This window comes from Calidris pugnax, unplaced genomic scaffold (genome assembly GCF_001431845.1).
Source record: "Calidris pugnax isolate Ruff unplaced genomic scaffold, ASM143184v1 scaffold133, whole genome shotgun sequence".
In the NCBI taxonomy this organism is placed as follows: Eukaryota; Metazoa; Chordata; class Aves; order Charadriiformes; family Scolopacidae; genus Calidris; species Calidris pugnax.
In genome coordinates this window covers 3,016,109-3,031,792 of record NW_015090977.1, presented here as the reverse complement: position 1 = coordinate 3,031,792, position 15,684 = coordinate 3,016,109, and the positions used below count along the sequence as shown (strand labels likewise).

At 61.9% G+C, this 15,684-nt stretch overlaps 2 protein-coding genes across 3 annotated transcripts; both read right to left on the bottom strand.

Moving 5' to 3' along the window:
* Positions 1–3,040: 3,040 nt before the first annotated feature.
* SCARF1 (scavenger receptor class F, member 1) lies at positions 3,041–10,020 on the bottom strand. Its single transcript, XM_014952984.1, has 11 exons — positions 9,285–10,020; positions 8,525–8,586; positions 8,100–8,201; positions 7,454–7,979; positions 6,777–6,995; positions 6,551–6,679; positions 6,372–6,475; positions 6,051–6,162; positions 5,846–5,970; positions 5,528–5,665; positions 3,041–5,178 (listed from the first exon to the last, which is right to left on the bottom strand). The coding sequence occupies exons 1-11, from the start codon at positions 9,707–9,709 to the stop codon at positions 4,172–4,174; spliced, it is 2,949 nt and encodes a 982-aa protein (XP_014808470.1). The 5' UTR covers positions 9,710–10,020; the 3' UTR covers positions 3,041–4,171.
* Positions 10,021–10,278: 258 nt separating this feature from the next.
* On the bottom strand, positions 10,279–15,643 carry RILP (Rab interacting lysosomal protein). 2 transcript variants are annotated; one of them, XM_014953054.1, is made up of 8 exons: positions 15,386–15,643; positions 14,652–14,775; positions 14,132–14,253; positions 13,737–13,928; positions 13,120–13,283; positions 12,848–12,970; positions 11,502–11,585; positions 10,279–11,153 (listed from the first exon to the last, which is right to left on the bottom strand). In XM_014953054.1, the coding sequence occupies exons 1-8, from the start codon at positions 15,641–15,643 to the stop codon at positions 10,997–10,999; spliced, it is 1,224 nt and encodes a 407-aa protein (XP_014808540.1). In that variant the 3' UTR covers positions 10,279–10,996. The 2 variants fall into 2 exon arrangements, with proteins under 2 accessions (XP_014808540.1, XP_014808541.1); XM_014953055.1 differs by lacking the exons at positions 10,279–11,153; positions 11,502–11,585 and adding an exon at positions 12,335–12,704.
* Between the last annotated feature and the right edge of the window lie 41 nt (positions 15,644–15,684).

Below are 15,684 nucleotides of genomic sequence, written 5' to 3'. Positions count from 1 at the left end.
CCCCCTCCGGTACCCCCTCCCGTACCCTCCCCGGTCCCCTCCCCGGTCGCGCACCGGGGGGAGCCTCCCGGCCGAGCACACGCTCCCGGTCACAACCCCCGTTGATTCCGCGGCTGGAGACCCGAACCGGGGCGGAGGCGGCACCCTCCCGGTTCCCCCCGCGGTATCCCCCGGTACTGCCCCCCCCTCCGGTAACCTCCCCGGTCACGCACCGGGGGGAGTCTCCCGGCCGGGCACACGCACCGGTCACAACCCCCGTTGTTTCCACGACCGGAGACCAGAACCGGGGTGGCGGCGGCGGCGGCACCCTCCGCGGGGACCGTGAGACACGCACACACACCCCCCCTCCTCGCACGGTGCCCGGGGACAGCCGCCCCCGGGGCGGTGATGGGGCTCCGCTGCCGTCTAGGGGAAAAGGGAGGAAAACGGGCCGCCGGTGATACCGGCGCGGAGGGGGATGAAGCCCCGCCGGCCCGCCCGCTCCACCTCCCGGCGCGGCGCGGTCCCGCAGCGGCGGCGGGGAATTCCCTGCGGCCTCCGGTGCCGGTGGCTGCCGGTCTCCGCCGGCTCCGGGCGGCAACCGAGAGAGCTGCACCGCGCTCTCCACGCAACGGCGGCTGCTAGAGCAGCCCCACCGGGCACACGGGGCCATTTCGGTAACGGGAGCAGCGCTATTTCTCACGCACTACGGTTACGGGCACCGGATCCGTCCTGTGAAGCCCCCCCCTCCCCGTTCCTCTGACCGAGGAGGGAACGGAGAAGGTGTCCCCAGTTAAAAGGCCGTTGTGGGGGCTGGCACCCAGCACACAGCTCGGGGCAACCAGCCCTGGAGACACCCCGGCCCACGGGCACAGTCTGCTGATGGATGAAATAAAAGTAAAATCACTGCAAGACACAAGAATTTTTATATTAAATTAATTTTCGGAGCATTCCTCTGGGCGGTTTCTAGTCCTGCCATAAACCCACCACCCCATCAGCGAGGTCCTGGGCTGGAGAAGGTGGCCTTAAACCCCTGGAAATTGTGATAGGGGATTTTTTTTTGTCAGCTGAAGGTGAAGACAGCGCTTGTGGCAGGTAAACACCTCCGAGCTGCTCCTCAGCAGAAGCTGAGGGACCGGACGGACGGACGGACATACACCCACCGCTGCGTCCCTGAGAAAAGGGCAGGCGACGGCGGGTGGGGAGAGGAAACTCCTCGACTGGGGGATAAGGGTCAAACCTTGCAACGGCTGGAAAGTGGATTTAGGCCAAGGCAAACAAACAAACAAACAAACAAAAAAAACCCAAAGAAAACAAGTCAGTCTGTATCAGTGCGGTGTTTTTAGCAGAGGAAGGCTGAGACAGCACGAGGCCCTGGGAGACCTCAGCACCCAGAGCTGGTGGTGGTGTCCAAGAAACACAAACCGTGATGGGAAGGAGCACAAGGAGGGCTCAGAGGCTGTTTGGGGACACAGGAACCCTCTGCGACAGCAAGAGCATGAGGGAGCTCGGTTTTCCTATCCTAGAAGGAGAAAAGAAGCTATCAGGTGATCCGCTGCCATCTATAAATACACCCAGGGACTGAGTAAACATCATGGAGAGAAAAAAAATAAAGTGAAGCTGAAGAACAGCGCTGGCACAGAGTCACATTTATAGAAACTGGCCAGGAATGAGTTTAGACTGGAAGGGAAGTGACAGCTCCCACCCGGTCACGCAGGGAGGTCCTCAGCAGGCTTGGACGGAGCCACTGGGGTAAATGACATGGTCCTCTTCAAAGGACCATTTGGGAAAGATGACAAGGCTGCGGTGATGGGGGACAGAGCCCATGGCCATGGTGGGTGGCTCGAGCTTGTGTTCCTACCTCCAGGAGGTCAAGATCTGCCCCAGCAGAGAGCACCAACACCTCTTTGCTTACAGACAGGACCTGCTCTCGGGAGCCTCTTCCCACCGGCTGGCTTCAAACCACTGCAGCGGGATTTGGGAAGTCGCAGATCCAGCAGGGGAAGGCATTAGCTCCTCCCTCACCCGCCAGCTCTGAGAGCTCACAGACCTCCTGCATCCAGAATTAAAACGGCAGCAGAAGAGCCGGAGGGAAGCATCCCTGAGAAGAAGACACCAGCGCGACCACGCGCTGAAAATCCACTGCTTGTTTTCCTCACACCGCCCGGACGGGGTGAAGGTGCTTCATCTTCAAGCAGGGAAAAACATCCTGCCTCCCAGCCCAGCCCGGGAATGTGAAAGGCTCTCGCAGCAGCAGCCGCAGCGTTTTCTCAAAGCCGGGTGCGTGTTTCGGTGTCGGGGAAGGATCTCAGGTTGTTGTCAGATATTTCCATGCTGTACCCAGGGCCAACCGGCTCACGTGATACTCACTTCTGGCACAACGCTGCTCAGCTCACAGGCTGAAAATAACCCACAGATTAGGGAAAAAATGGCTGCTTATAAATAAAATGTGGGGCTGTCCCTGCCACTGTAATGAAAAAGCATCAAAACAAATAGCAGCCCCTCCAGAAGAGAGGTCTGGCCAGGCTGCTGCTTGAATCTGGCCAGGGTGAGCGTTTTTATTTATACAGTGGAATATTTGGTGTTATAATCACGGCAGTGGGTGATACCCCTGCAGGGAGGAGTGCTGCATGCTGTCTGCACAACTCACCCCCATGGGACTGTGGCCATTCAGTGCCTCGCGCTGCAGAGAAGCACCCGCAAAAATCAAAAAGGAACAAGTAAAACCCACTCTGTTTTCTGAAATGCCCCCAAACCCCAGCTCAGCAGTGCCAGAACAGAAGAAGGATTCACACAGAACTCTGTGTGAGACACAGCCTGCAATGTAGATGCTCTGGACACTCACAGCCCACTCGCATTCCCGCTGCCCTCCGGTCTCCGGCACTGCTCTGGGCTCAGCTCTGTAAGTGAGAGTTCAAAAATTACTTCAACACAACTAGAAAATGAAAAAAAAAAACCAAAACCCACCCTGAAAGCCTAAGGCTGCCGGCAAGTTTCCACACTTTGGAGAATATTTCTCACCATGTCTTTGATTTGGAAGGCGGCTGGGAAACCCAACTCCTGAAGGGCTTTGGTAACATTTAATTTTCATTCAGAGGCTTTCATGCCATGTGAAAGAAGAGAAAAATATACAAGAAACTTCTACCACTTAGATACATCTACAACCGGTTCGTGCTGCAAATCCTCGTTGGCGTCTCGCCTGCCTTGGGTGGCAGAGACTTTGTTCCCATCTCACTCGGGCAGCCCGAGGTCCTCCTGGTGAGGTGGTGATGCTGCAGCACCTTCACTGCATCTCAGCCACCCATGGCGATGCGACGCCGCAGCAGGAGCAAGGCGGGGGAGCCAGTAGGAGCTTCAGGCACCCAGGGAAATACCATTTTCTGGGTAACTTTTGTCCTTATCAGGGCTAGAACAGCACTGGGTGCACAGGTTGATGGTCACAGCCCAGCTGCCACGTCTGCTCTTGCACAATTGCAGCTTGGTATCGCGTGGAGTTTAAAAGGCCGTCGATAAACCCCGTGCCGTGCCACGAGCTTTTGCATGTGCTGCGCATGTACATGGAAACGAAAGCAGCCAGAGCCACACGGATAAACCCCTGCAGACCCAGATCCCTTTTGAGATAAGCAGCTGATATTAATTTTCGCTGAACCTGCTTGTGACAGCCCGTCACCTCCCTCCAGCCCAGCTCCACAAAATAATCCCCTCCAGCAAGAAGCACCTTTACAGCAAGAGGCTCCGAGCAGCATTAGTGGAGCTGGGACAGGGAAAGGCGAAAGCTGATGGGGTGAAACTGTTTTTTTTCCTGTGCATTTCCCAGCTGAGCCTCCAAGCAGCCCCACTTCCATTTACGAGGAGGATGTGTCCCCCTGAGCCGACAGGGACCAGAAGATGCCACCACTTCCTCCATAGCATCGCTGTCCCTCCAGACTGTGGCAGACACAAAATGGGACAGACAGGGCAGGGTGGGCAGAAAACAGCCCTGAAGCACTGCAACCCCGTGGGGCTGCCACCGCTGAGGATCTCAGCGTCACCTGTCCTGAGGGTCCATGCCAGCAACACAGCGCAGAGGAAAGGGGGTGAATGGGCTCGATGTGTGTCCAGTTCACAACTGGGAGGAGGACCTTGGCTCCCCACACACTGGGGTCAGAGGGGCCTCCTGGGCTCCTGCTGCCCCAGCCCAGGCTGTGGTGGCTCAGGTGGCCACAGGGGTGGCCGGTGGCTCATCGGCGGGGCTGGGGGTGGAATCGGCGCTGCCGCTGGTCACATTCTCATATTTCGGCTCTTCCTCTGGGACAGCCTGTCCCTTTGTTTCCAGGCTAAGGGCTAACTCAGGACTTTTGCTCCTGTCTGTGGCACCTGCAGCATCTCCAGCCCCATCCTGTGCCCCGGTGCTTTTTGGCGAGGGAGACATGAAAAGGAAGGACCGTCTCTTCCCAGGGAGATTCTGGTTCTTGCCAGGGGATGACTCAGTGAGAGCCCCTGGGACACTCTCCCTCTGCTTGCAACTATTCACCGAGTCTCTGCCCTGCGCCAGGGCCCGGCGGGGTGGTTTCTGGATGGCTTCAATGCTCCTCCTCACCTTGGGCTCCTCCTTCGCACCCCATTTGCCCTTCTGCAAGCTGCCCAGCCGCTTGAGCACAGCCTGGACCGGTCCCTCGCCACCACCCTCCACCTTGGGGTCCTGCCCGGCTGTTCCCACCATCATGTAGATGGTGGTGACGTTGGGGTCCTTCCCTTTTGCTTCCCAGCTGCCAGATTTTGCAGCCGCTTCAAGCGCCTCCACTCTCTGGGCCACATGCCTGGTGCCAGAGACCACCCGCCGGCGTCCCCCTGGGGTGGGCCGGGGTGATGGCCGGTGGCTTTCTTCCACCTTGCTAAGGGGCTCGGGGGTCTCGTAGCAATCGCTGGCTGGTTGTTCAGCGGGGGGCTCAGCTGCTGTGTCCCCCGGCGCTGAGGACAGCTTGGATGGGCCCCACGGGGTCTTGGGCTTCCGCCCGAGGCTTGGGGTCTCCGCTGCCCCAAATTTCGTCCCCTCGGCAAAGGACACGGAGGGCCGCTTGGCCTTGGCGAGGCTGGAGGTGCGAGGGATGGCAAAGGGCTGCGAGACGTCCTCGGAGTCGAAGGCAGATGGGTCTGGGAGCACCTCGGCAGGGGGGGATGCCCCATCCTGCAGCTCAGCCCCCCCCAGCAGCGGGATGCCTGTGGGAGAAGAGGATGAGATTTAGGGCTGCCAGAACTAACCCCGTGCCCAGGAACACACTCAGGGACATTGGGACAGGGGATGATGCAATAGGATTGTCCCTGGGACTGTTTTCCCTCGAGGAGGTTGTGAAATGGGGCTGCCCGTGCCAGGCATGTCCCGTCACACGAGGCCAACCGTAGCCCCGGTGTGTCCTTGCAGACAGGAAAAGGAAGGTATAAAAATAAATGTGTCTGTGCCCAGACCCGTCCCTGGGATGCCCAAGTTGGTACCGGGGCAGGATTCACCCCGGGCAGCCCAGAAGGGCTGTGGGTGGCTGGGGAGAGGAGGAGCAGCCATGGCCATCACCTTCTCTGGGAGGAACAGAGTACTCGGGTCCCTCGTTGTCGGTGTCGAAGGAGGAGAAGGAGCTGTCTGAAGCCCACGCAGCTGATGGCGGCTCGATGAAGCTCGGGTTGAAGGGGATTTCTGTGTCGTGGTGGGAAACTGGGGAGGAGAAGACACCCAGCTGAGCTCAGACACCCCAGGGTGGGAGGGCAACGCCTGCTCCGAGCCATGCAGTGGGGTGAGGGGGGTTGCAGACTCCCCCCCAGATGGTGACGATGGAGAGAGCGTGGGGTGGAGGTGATGCCCTGGAAGAGCTGTTGGCAGCTCTACTTGTTTTACCTGTGACTTTGGGAAGTTTGTAGCCGCCCAGGGAAAAGCAGGGCATCATAGCGCTGAGGTTGGCCATCACCCCCCGCACGTGGTGCTTCATCCTGGCCACCACGTCATCATCTGGCACGGCCGCCCTGCAGAGCGGACATGGATGTCAAGGGACATGGGAGACAGAGGTTTGCATCAAGGATTGCAAAATATAAAAAAGAAATACCTGTCTCTAGAATCTGCTGGGCCAGCTCCACAGCAACAGCAGGTGACACAGAGCAGGAGCAGCAGGAGAGGAACAAGGATGGCGGCTGCGAGGGCCCCATGGTCCTTCAAACCTATGCAGAGATGATGGGTTGAGTCCAGCGTGTCCTGTGCCTGCCAAGCTGGTAGAGCTCCCCTCAACAGAGAGCGCAGGAGCTGGCAACTCCTGTTGGGACCAGGAGGCACCAAGTGGGACCGCGTCACATCACAGCCTCCCAGCACCTTCCCCAGCAAGGACATTCCAGTGCCCAGTGCCGAGGAATAAATTTGAGGTTGCTCTTACTCAACACGCAGTCACCCCGCACAGGGTGGCAGGTCCCCCGGGAGCACTGGCAGGGCGAGGAACAGTTCACTCCAAAATACCCCTCCGGACAGGTGTCGTTGCAGCTGGAAGAGAGAAGAAAGGAGGGAAATGCCTGCAGGGAGAGCGGGGCCCCGACCCTGCCCTGCTCCCGGCGTTACCTGGCTCCCCAGTACCCAGCCTGGCAGAGACAAGCTCCTGACTCGGGGTCACAGCTCCCCACAACGCACTCGGGGCAGAGGAACTGGCATCCATCGCCGAAGGTGCCCGCGGGGCAGGAGCTGTTGCAGCTACCAAGAGAGAGGAGAGAGAGCGAAGCATCACCCCGCTGCGCTCCAGAGCAAGGACAACCCCCTGTGAGGACCGGTGGCCTCATCCTGTGCATACCTGGGTCCCGTCCAGCCGGGCTCACAGTGCTGGCAGGACCCGGTCTCTGGGTCGCAGACCTCCCCTTGCCGGCAGCGGGGACACGGCTGGAGGCAGTCCTCGCCGTAGAAACCGGGGGCACAGGGCTCCTTGCAGAGGGTCCCGTTCCAGCCGGGCTGGCAGGCCAGGCAGAAGCCATCCACGGGTGAGCAGGGCTGGCTGCGCTTGCAGTTCCCGCAGCTGCACGGGCAGAGGGGCAGTGAGACCTTGGCACCCACCCCTGACCCCCTCCAAAATGCAGGTTTCACCCCACATCGGCACTGAGCATCGGTTTGGACGGCAGGGAAATACTCAGTAGTGCCCTATGCTCTGTAGCAGCAAGAGGGCAGGAGGCCAGCAGGGAGAGATGTTGCTTTATCACCCTGGGGAGTGAGACCAAGGACGACCAGGCTTCGGGGTGACACCAATGCTTTCTGCTGGCATTACTAAGATGTTTCTTTTAGGGCAATGCTGATGCTCCATCCAACCAGGGATGCCCAAACCCCCCAGGACGAATCTCCTTGTCCAGCCAAAGGGACCGATATGACCACAATGCCTTCCCCCTCAAGGTTTGACTGCAACCCCTCGGTACCCGCTGAACCCCCCCAATGCCCCCAGCTCACCTGACCTGCTGAACCCCCCCACTGCCCCCAGCTCACCTGTGCACACACTGGGACCCATATTTCCCCGCTGGACAGGGCTCCCGGCAGCTCCTGCCCTGGTAGCCGGGGATGCAGCTGCAGTGGCCGCTGAGGGGGCTGCAGGAGCCGTGCAAGCAGTCGCAGCGCCGCTGGCAGGCCGGCCCCCAAAACCCAGCCTTGCATTCACACTTGCCCGTCTCCTGGGCACAGGGCGAGAGGTTGCAGGAGCATTTGAAGCTGCACCTCCTGCCCCACCAGCCCGGCAGGCAGCGGCAGTGCCCGGTGAGGGGGTCGCAGTGGGAGCTGGCGGGGTTGCACTGACATTGCTTCTTGCAGGTGGGTGCCCACCAGCCCGGCTCGCAGCGACAGGCACCGGTGAGGGGGTCGCAGCGGCCGTGGGGGCCACACTGGCAGGGGAACTGGCAGAGCCCTCCCCAGTGGTTGGGGTCGCAGGTGCAGTGCCCGCTCACAGGGTCGCAGCGCCCGTTGGGGTGGCAGGGGCAGGTCCGCTTGCAGTCGGGACCCCAGTACTGCTCAGGGCAGCCTGCGAAGGGAAGGAGATGGTGAGGACGTGGTGGTGGGGTGACAGGGAAGCCTGGCAGGTCCCCGAGCATCTGGGCTGGCGACGGGGATGGCAAGGGCTGAGGTTTGGGGAAATACTCACGGGAACTGCAGTCTGCTCCAAAAAAGCCGGGTTTGCAGAGACAAACCCCAGGTCTCACGCAGACCTCGTCCTCCTTGCAGGCATCCTCCCCCTCGCAGAGAGCTGTCGGCGGCAGGATGGGCATGTCAGGGCACGATGGCCCCCACCCCGGGCTCACATCCCACTGGTCACTCACTGGTCACCCGGCCACCTCCCATCAAGGCAACCTTCCCGGGGAAACCTCCATCCCACTTTCCCCTCCATCCCTCCGGCCGAGCCGCAGCACCGTTAGCAGCTTGCTCGGTGGGCATTTGGGGGTCCCCACGCTGCAGCACCCCACCGCCACCGCTCGAGGAGAGCTGTAGGGCTTCTCCCCCCCCCAAAACCCAGTGCCACAGAGGAGCCACCTGACCGAACTTTGGGCTTCATCACCATCCATCACTCACCGGCCGTGCACTCCTGCCCTTCCTGCTTCCAGCCGGGGCAGCACGCCGGGCCGGCGGGGAGCCTGCGGGAGAGACCCGGGGACCGTCAGCCGGGGCAGGGGGGATCCCGGGGCTGGTGGAGCTTCGGGTAAAGCCAAGTGAATGCGGGCGCTGGGCCCGGCGGGTGGGGGAACAGCGTGGCCCCAGGGGCATTGCTCCGGAAGGAAGCCAACAAAATAGAAGGAAATTTAAGAGGCTGCAGCCCGAGCGGGTGATGGGGCTGGGAAGGGGGGTAAGCCTGCCCGGCTCTGCCGATACGGAGCCCGATATGGACACTCTGGGAAGGGCTCGGAGCTTTGCCAGCGACCCAGAGCAAAGGCAGCGAAGCGAAGGCAATGATGGGCACCACCACTGATGACGAGATCAACAGGAGAGGCAACGTAGCAGCAAAACGGAGGGGGTGGCAGCTCCAAAAGCCCTTCGGGGTTTCCAATGTCTACGTTTCCCACCTGAGGCACCATAGAAGTTTTGTCAACGCTCCCCCCGTTGCCCTGTGCACTGGGGGTACATGAGAAATAGCCCCTGGAGAAGGGGTCTAGGCACACCACATGTCCATGCATGCCCCAACCACGCTGCCCAGCATCACCCCTGGCTCTGCCCCCGCTCAACGCCAGGCTGGAGATCTCCAGCTATGGAAGGACAGATGGACGGTGACCCCCTGGGGCTGTTGAGAGGCCCCAGGAGACGGAGGGGCACGAGTGGGGACCCCCGCGGCACCTACCTGCAGACATTCCTGCCGTCGGGGTCGAGCTCCTGGGCAGAGCTCTGCACCCACAGCCACAGCTGGAGGAAGAGGATGGGCCGGGCGCTCCCCATCCCGGCGGAGCACGACGGCCCAAGTCCCAGCAGCTCCTCAGCCCCACGCCGGTGTCCGTCTGTCCCGTCCTGTCCCTCCTGCGGAGCGGCCTCTTCCTCCCACCAGCCTTGGGTTTCTTCCTGAGGAAATGTGGGAGGAGGCGCCCCGATCCAGACGTCAGGGGTGCGGCGGGGAGGGGGAGGCAGGGAATGCCGCTGAAAAGGGCTATTTTTGGCCCTTGCCACCACCCTAGCAGCAGACATGGGTATCCAGAGGCTCAGACCAGCCACGCATGGACTGGTGCCTACCTGGACATCCCACCTGTGGTCGTCCCGCTCCCCTTGTGCCATCCTCCATTGCCCTCAAAAGCTGTTTTAGCCAACGTCCCCCCAACCCACATGAGGTGTCCACTGCCTCTTCCTGCCCCAACCCTCGTGAGCTGCCCCATGGCGCTGCCAACCAACCCCCTGGCAGGGGCTGAGAGGTGGGGTCTCCACATTCTCCATGGGGACGTGGCCTTCCCCAGGCTGGCCTTTGAACCGCTGCTGGCTGCCATCCCACCTCGCCGGCTCCCCAGGAGCTTTGTGTCAGCAGATGCACAGGAAACACCTTTTTCCTACCCAAGGCCAGCTCCCTTGACGGGAGGGGGGGGGGCCCTGGGCTGGAAGCACATTGCTCCCCCCATCATGCAGGACTTAACTCCATCGTGCCCAGCCCTGTAGCCCTGCTCCCCATGGCAGCCGACCCCTCCAAAAAGTGCTCAGGAGCCTGGCACAGTGCAGCTGGCCACAGCCCTTTATATCAGCACCCAAAAGCAATGGCTACGCTGGAAAACTAGGACTGAAGCCCAGCAGCATCACCCAGCCCTTCCTCAGCCCAGAGAGAGAGGAGGAGAAATGAAACTGATTTATTTCAGACTCCAGTTCTAGAGCTAGAAAATACCTGACCCGAGGGCACCGACTCGCCCCGTGAACATGAGGATTGTCCCAGTCTTCCAGTTCCCAGTAACGGCAGGAAGAGGTTCCAGTACAAAACCCATTCCCCCCACGCCTGACCAGTGCAGGAGTGGCACTGGTGGCACTGACCTGACTGCTCCCAGACACCCGGTGCTGCGTGACCAGCCCTTCCCAGCAGTGCCAGGACCCCAGGACAGTGCCCAGCTGGTCCCAACTCGACCTTCACATTGCAGGGGTGGGGGGAGGTACGAACAGAAAGGGGTGAAGTGAAATAACCCCAGGGGGCAGGATCCAGTGTGAGGAGAAGTGTTTGGCAGAAAGAAGCCCCTTTTGGGGTGCCGCAGTGAGAAATGGGTGCAGATTCCTGCCCCGCTGAGCTGCAGGCATGAAGAAGTGAGGAGCAGAGCCACGGCTGTTCAGGACCCTCAGAGCTAAACCACGGGCACAACAAAATGGTGGCTGACAGGCAGTGATGCCTGGAGGTGCCGAGCTGTCCCATGCCAGGGGGCACCCCACGGCCAAGCATCCCAGAGGGTTTGGAGGAAGGCTGCCTGCGCTGCAGCTTCGCCATCGCCACGGCATGGGGAAGGATCCAGGGCTGCTGTGCCGCTCTCGAAGATGCCAGAAAAGGAACCAGGAAGCACCGCTGCGAGGCCGGATCCATCTCCCCATCAGGTGGGGTCAGGGGGGTGGTGTGGCTCTGTCGGGGGAGCCGGCCACCGGCTCGCTCTCTCCCTCCTGCTCTAGCTGCGTGTCCAGAGAGTCGATGATTTCCCATGTTCCGGAGCAGCTGGATGTGGGGGGGTCTTTGCTGCTGCCCTGATACCACAGCCCGAAACTGCAGAGAGAGCAGATAACGGCTGTGGGGGAGAAGAGCCTTCCCAGGGAAACGGCCAGATCCCAACCTCCCTCTGTGTTTGGTGGCAGCAGCAGGACACAGCCCGGCTGCGAGCCCCTGGGAGCGTGCAGCATCTCTGAGACCTCAGCCAGGCCTGCAAAGCAGACTCCCTTGAACCAAGTGACCCTCCTGCATCAGTGTCCCTGCCAGCCCTGCACCAGGCAGCGCGGCTCCATCCCCGTTGTACCCTGCAGGGCAGGCACCGGCTCCACAGCTGAGCCCCAAACCTCCTCTCTGTTGGCTGAGCCACCCGTCCCCAGCAGCACCGGAGCACAGGAATGAACTTACAAGCTCCTAATTTTGGACTCGGGAGGCTGAGCATCCACGCAGTCTGTGCCAGTAGCTGGGTGCCAGGAGCCCTCATCTTCATCGCTGCAGCACAAAGGAGTGTGGGGGGGGAAACCTGTGCTGAGTCACGGGCTTGACACGAGTGAGTGTCAGAGCCACCCTGGGACTCCCTCCCGAGCTGAGCAATGTCCCTGCAGAGCCAGGGGCACACAGACCAGAGCTGCTGTCCCCACAAAGCACCATGGGGGTGTGACGTGCCACAAAGCCACAGCCAGCTGTAGGGATGCTCGTGGCCCAGATGGAGCCCATCATGGCAAGCCCAGCCCCAGCTCGGTGATCTCAAGCCACAGGGCTCTTCAGGCACCAGCTTCAAACCCCTGAGGCTTGGTCACAGGGACACCTGGTCAGCAGGTGATGCTTGGATGGTGCATCCCCAGTTGCCACAGCAGTAGAGTCTTTAGACATCTCACCCCCCACGGCAAGCACACGCCTCTATGGGGCAACAGCCTGACAACTGGCACCACGGATTGCAGCTCGGAGCTAAGGCAGGTGACAGCCAGGCCTCACAGGGGGACACAAGAGGTGACCGCAGGGCAGCACTCACACGGCAGCAGCTACCCTCGAGCAGACAGGACCCAACACCCCCAGATCCCCCCCAGCTGCCAGCAGAGACCCCGACACGAGCAAGCAGCAGGTTTCAGAAGCACAGAAGAGCTCAGCCCCCCCTTCAGACCTTTATTAAAGCCCCTAAAAGCCCGTGAGATCCAGCTCCACCCGTGCCATAGAGCAGCTTTAGCGCAGGCTTCACCCCCCCCAGCCCCCCCGCTGCCAGCAGACACGCAGAGACACCGCCGGGGTCCTCCCCTCCCCATCGTGAGAAGCCTCTTGGAGCCAACGCTGCCCACGACCGTCTCGCAGAGCCTCCAGGGAACAGCTCTACTGGCATCTTCAAAGGCTCTCTGTTGGACAGACAGCCTCCAACCGCCCCGCGCAGGGACCAGCCTGCCCCGTCCGGCGGTCCCAGTGCCACCACCTCACCTCCCTTGTGCCACTGCCCCAGGGGGACGGGTGGCATTTGGCCAGGCTGTGTGTGACTGGTGACAGGGAGGTGTGAGCAGCAGCAGAGGAGAGCCCAGCCCCCTGTGTCGCTCCCAGGGCTAAGCCAGGGCAAGGCACCCACTGCTGACAATAGACCTTTGATCTCTGGAAGAAGGGAGGGAGGAGAAGGGCAGCTTTTGGCCTGGGGGAGTTCCCTTCCAGGGCATCAAACACACTCCGGTGCCACCAGCTGGCATCCACCCTGCATGGGAGGCTCCCCGTCCTCCCTCCTGGTGAGCAGGACTCACCTGCTCGCCGACTCCTCCTCTGTTCCCAGCATTTTGGCTCTGATTTTTTTTCTCTGTCTTTTGATGGTTGACTTCATGGCGTCCAAGAAGAAGCTGGGAACTCGCTCTTCGTTCAGCAGCTCCCTGGCAAAAAGCAGCCAGCTGGTTAACTGAGAACCTGGCAAAGAAATCTTCTCCTGACCGCGCCAGGAGTGGCCTCTGGTGGGTCACGGGTGGCTGCAAGGACAGGAGGGACCCGGCTCTCTGCTCCACGCCGGCGCAGCAGGACTCACCGCTGGTAGTAGGCCAGCTCCTCCTGCACCAGGAACAGGTTGGTCTTGAGCTCGTTCCGCTCCTGCAGGATCTCCTGCAGCTCTTCCTTGGAGAAGCAGCAGTGAGCAGGGCTCCTGCCCGCATCCTGGTGCTGTGGCTCCTCCGTGGGTGACGGCACTCCCTCCTGGGGGGCAGAAAGAGAGTCAGCAGGCAAGGGGAGACCCTGAAGGCCTCAGCCCAAGGCTGGGTGCCACGTGTAGGCAGAGATGGAAAAACCTCAGGAGTGAGTTTGCTAGTTCGGAGCTGCTGCAGCCCTCCCTGGATCGTGGTGGCTCCCCAGCCAGCACCCACCACCCATCACCACACGTGGCAAACCCTCCTCATCCTCTGAGTCCCACCTGGCTTTTCCTCCCATCACCTCGCCTCGCTCACTCCTACCTCCACCTCTACCAATTTTTACAGACAAGGTGTTCCTGACGTGGCAGGCACTGGCATCGCTCAGTTTCCAGCACTGGGGCTTACTCCAGCAGCCATATCCTGCTGGCAGCAGGTCCGGGTGTGCCAGGAGCCCCGTGCAGGGCTGGGAAGGTTGGGCCAGCGTTAGCCATACCCTCCAGCAGCAGGGCCGTGGACTCACCAGACTGGAATTTGGCTGCTGGGTCTCAGGGGTGACCCTGCTCCTCCTGCTCATTTCCCTCTGGGTTTGCTGCATGGCGGCCTCCAGGTCTGACTTCTTCTCCAGCGCGCTCTTGAGCTGAGCCTGCACGATGGCCACCTTGTGCCGCAGGTCCTCGTTCATGGCCATGAAGCGATGCAGTTGCTCCTGCAGCTGGAAGGCCCAGGGCCAGCCCAGGGTGAGGCGCAGCAGCAGCAGAAGCTCCAGGCCCCCACCCTGAGGGACATCAGCCCCAGGAGGAAAGGCATCTGCCCCAGCAGGCTCACCAACCGCCGTGACAGCCCCAGGGCCAGGTGACATGAAAGCAGGTCCCCAGGCCCTTCACACACCACACCCTCCAGCTCCCACCCACTCACCGCCTCCGTGTCTCGGCTCTTGCAGACGATTTCGTGGGCTTGGGCACGAAGCTCATCCCGCTGCTTGTCCACCACCTCCTTCAGCCGCAGCATCACCTCCCGCTCCTTCCGCGCTGTGCTGTCTGAGCCCAGACATGGGGGGGGGACAGGCGTGAGTGGCCCCCGGGACACAAGGGCTCCCCCCAGCCCCACAACACCATGGGGTTCCTTGATGTTTCTGCAAGGCTTTGTTCTACCACGGCTTCTGGTAGACGGTAGAGTAGGAACAGAGGAAAGAGGGGAGCTGAGAGCTTTAGGCTGTGCCCGAGGCATCCTTGTACCCTGTGTCTGCCCCCACCACCCTCCTGGGGACTTGGGGGTGCTCTGGGGGCTTGGGGTCCCTATGGCTTACAGAACAAGACAGCACTTGCATGCCCTGGTGGGACGGGTCTCCAGGGCTGGGCAACAAAGAGAACATGTTCAGCCCTGTACCCAGCCCGATGTCCCCCCCATGGGACCCCAAACCCACCGGGACACCCACCTTCCTGGGACTGGCTCTCTGCAAGCTGCCCCAGGAGCTGCTGGTTCTGCTCCTCCAGACGGGCCAGGCGGCCGTGCAGGGCTCGCTCCCGGCGCTCGGCCTCCCACAGCCTCTGCTCGGGGTCCTGGGGGACAGGGACAGCCGGGTCAGAGCCACCACGGGGGGACAGGGACAGCCGTGTCAGTGCTGTCCTAGGGGAATGGGGACAGGTAGGTGGGAGCCATCCCAGGGGGACAGGGACAGTAGAGTCAGTGCTGTCCTAGGAGAATGGGGACAGGTAGGTGGGAGCCAACCCAGGGGGACAGGGACAGCCGGGTCAGAGCCACCACGGGGGGACGGGGACAGCTGGGTCTGAGCCAGCCAGGGGGACAGGGACAGCCGGGTCAGCGCTGTCCTAGGGGAATGGGGACAGGTAGGTGGGAGCTGTCCCAGGGGTTGGGGACAGTAGGATCAGTGCTGTCCTAGGGGTATGGGGACAGGCAGGTGGGAGCCATCCCAGGGGTTGGGGACAGCCAGGTCAGAGCCACCACAGGGGGACAGGGACAGCTGGGTCTGAGCCAGCCAAGGGGACAGGGACAGCCAGGTCAGTACAGTCCTAGGGGAATGGGGACAGGTAGGCGGGAGCCATCCCAGGGGCTGGGGCCAGCCGGGTCAGTGCTGTCCCCACGGGTGAGACCAAGCGTGGGGTCACCGCCACCTCGTAGGCGACCCCCCCGCCCCTTTGCCCCGCTCACCTCCGCGTCCAGCCGCCCGCCCGGCGCTGCCGCCGCCGCCTCCCCCTCGGTGCCCGTCGGGGCCACCAGCGCCTCCAGCAGCTCCAGCAGCCGCACGACGGGCGGCACCAGCCCGGCCACCGCCTCGGGCCCGAACCGGCCGGAGAGACGGCGGAGCTCGGCGCCCAGCGCCTCCGCCATACGGTAAATGTGCGGCGGGGCCAGGCGGGTCGGCGGCGTCCGCCACAGCGGCTCCGTTCCCCGCCGCGGCTCCGCCATCCCCCGCCGCCGCCGAGGCCCCGCACACGCTCCGCCCCGTC

What these genes read in the sequence shown, in the direction of transcription:
- RILP (XM_014953054.1), bottom strand. Translation starts at nt 15,643, where the DNA reads ATGGCGGAGCCGCGGCGGGGAACGGAGCCGCTGTGGCGGACGCCGCCG. An exon ending in GCGGGCGGCTGGACGCGGAG is followed by an intron (nt 14,776 to 15,385) that starts GTGAGCGGGGCA and finishes CCTGTCCCCCAG; the next exon opens with GACCCCGAGCAGAGGCTGTG. An exon ending in AGAGCCGAGACACGGAGGCG is followed by an intron (nt 13,929 to 14,131) that starts GTGAGTGGGTGG and finishes TGGGCCTTCCAG; the next exon opens with CTGCAGGAGCAACTGCATCG.
- SCARF1 (XM_014952984.1), bottom strand. Translation starts at nt 9,709, where the DNA reads ATGGCACAAGGGGAGCGGGACGACCACAGGTGGGATGTCCAGGTAGGC. An exon ending in TGGAGCAGACTGCAGTTCCC is followed by an intron (nt 7,980 to 8,099) that starts GTGAGTATTTCC and finishes TTCCCTTCGCAG; the next exon opens with GCTGCCCTGAGCAGTACTGG. An exon ending in GCTGGGTACTGGGGAGCCAG is followed by an intron (nt 6,476 to 6,550) that starts GTAACGCCGGGA and finishes TCTCTCTTCCAG; the next exon opens with CTGCAACGACACCTGTCCGG.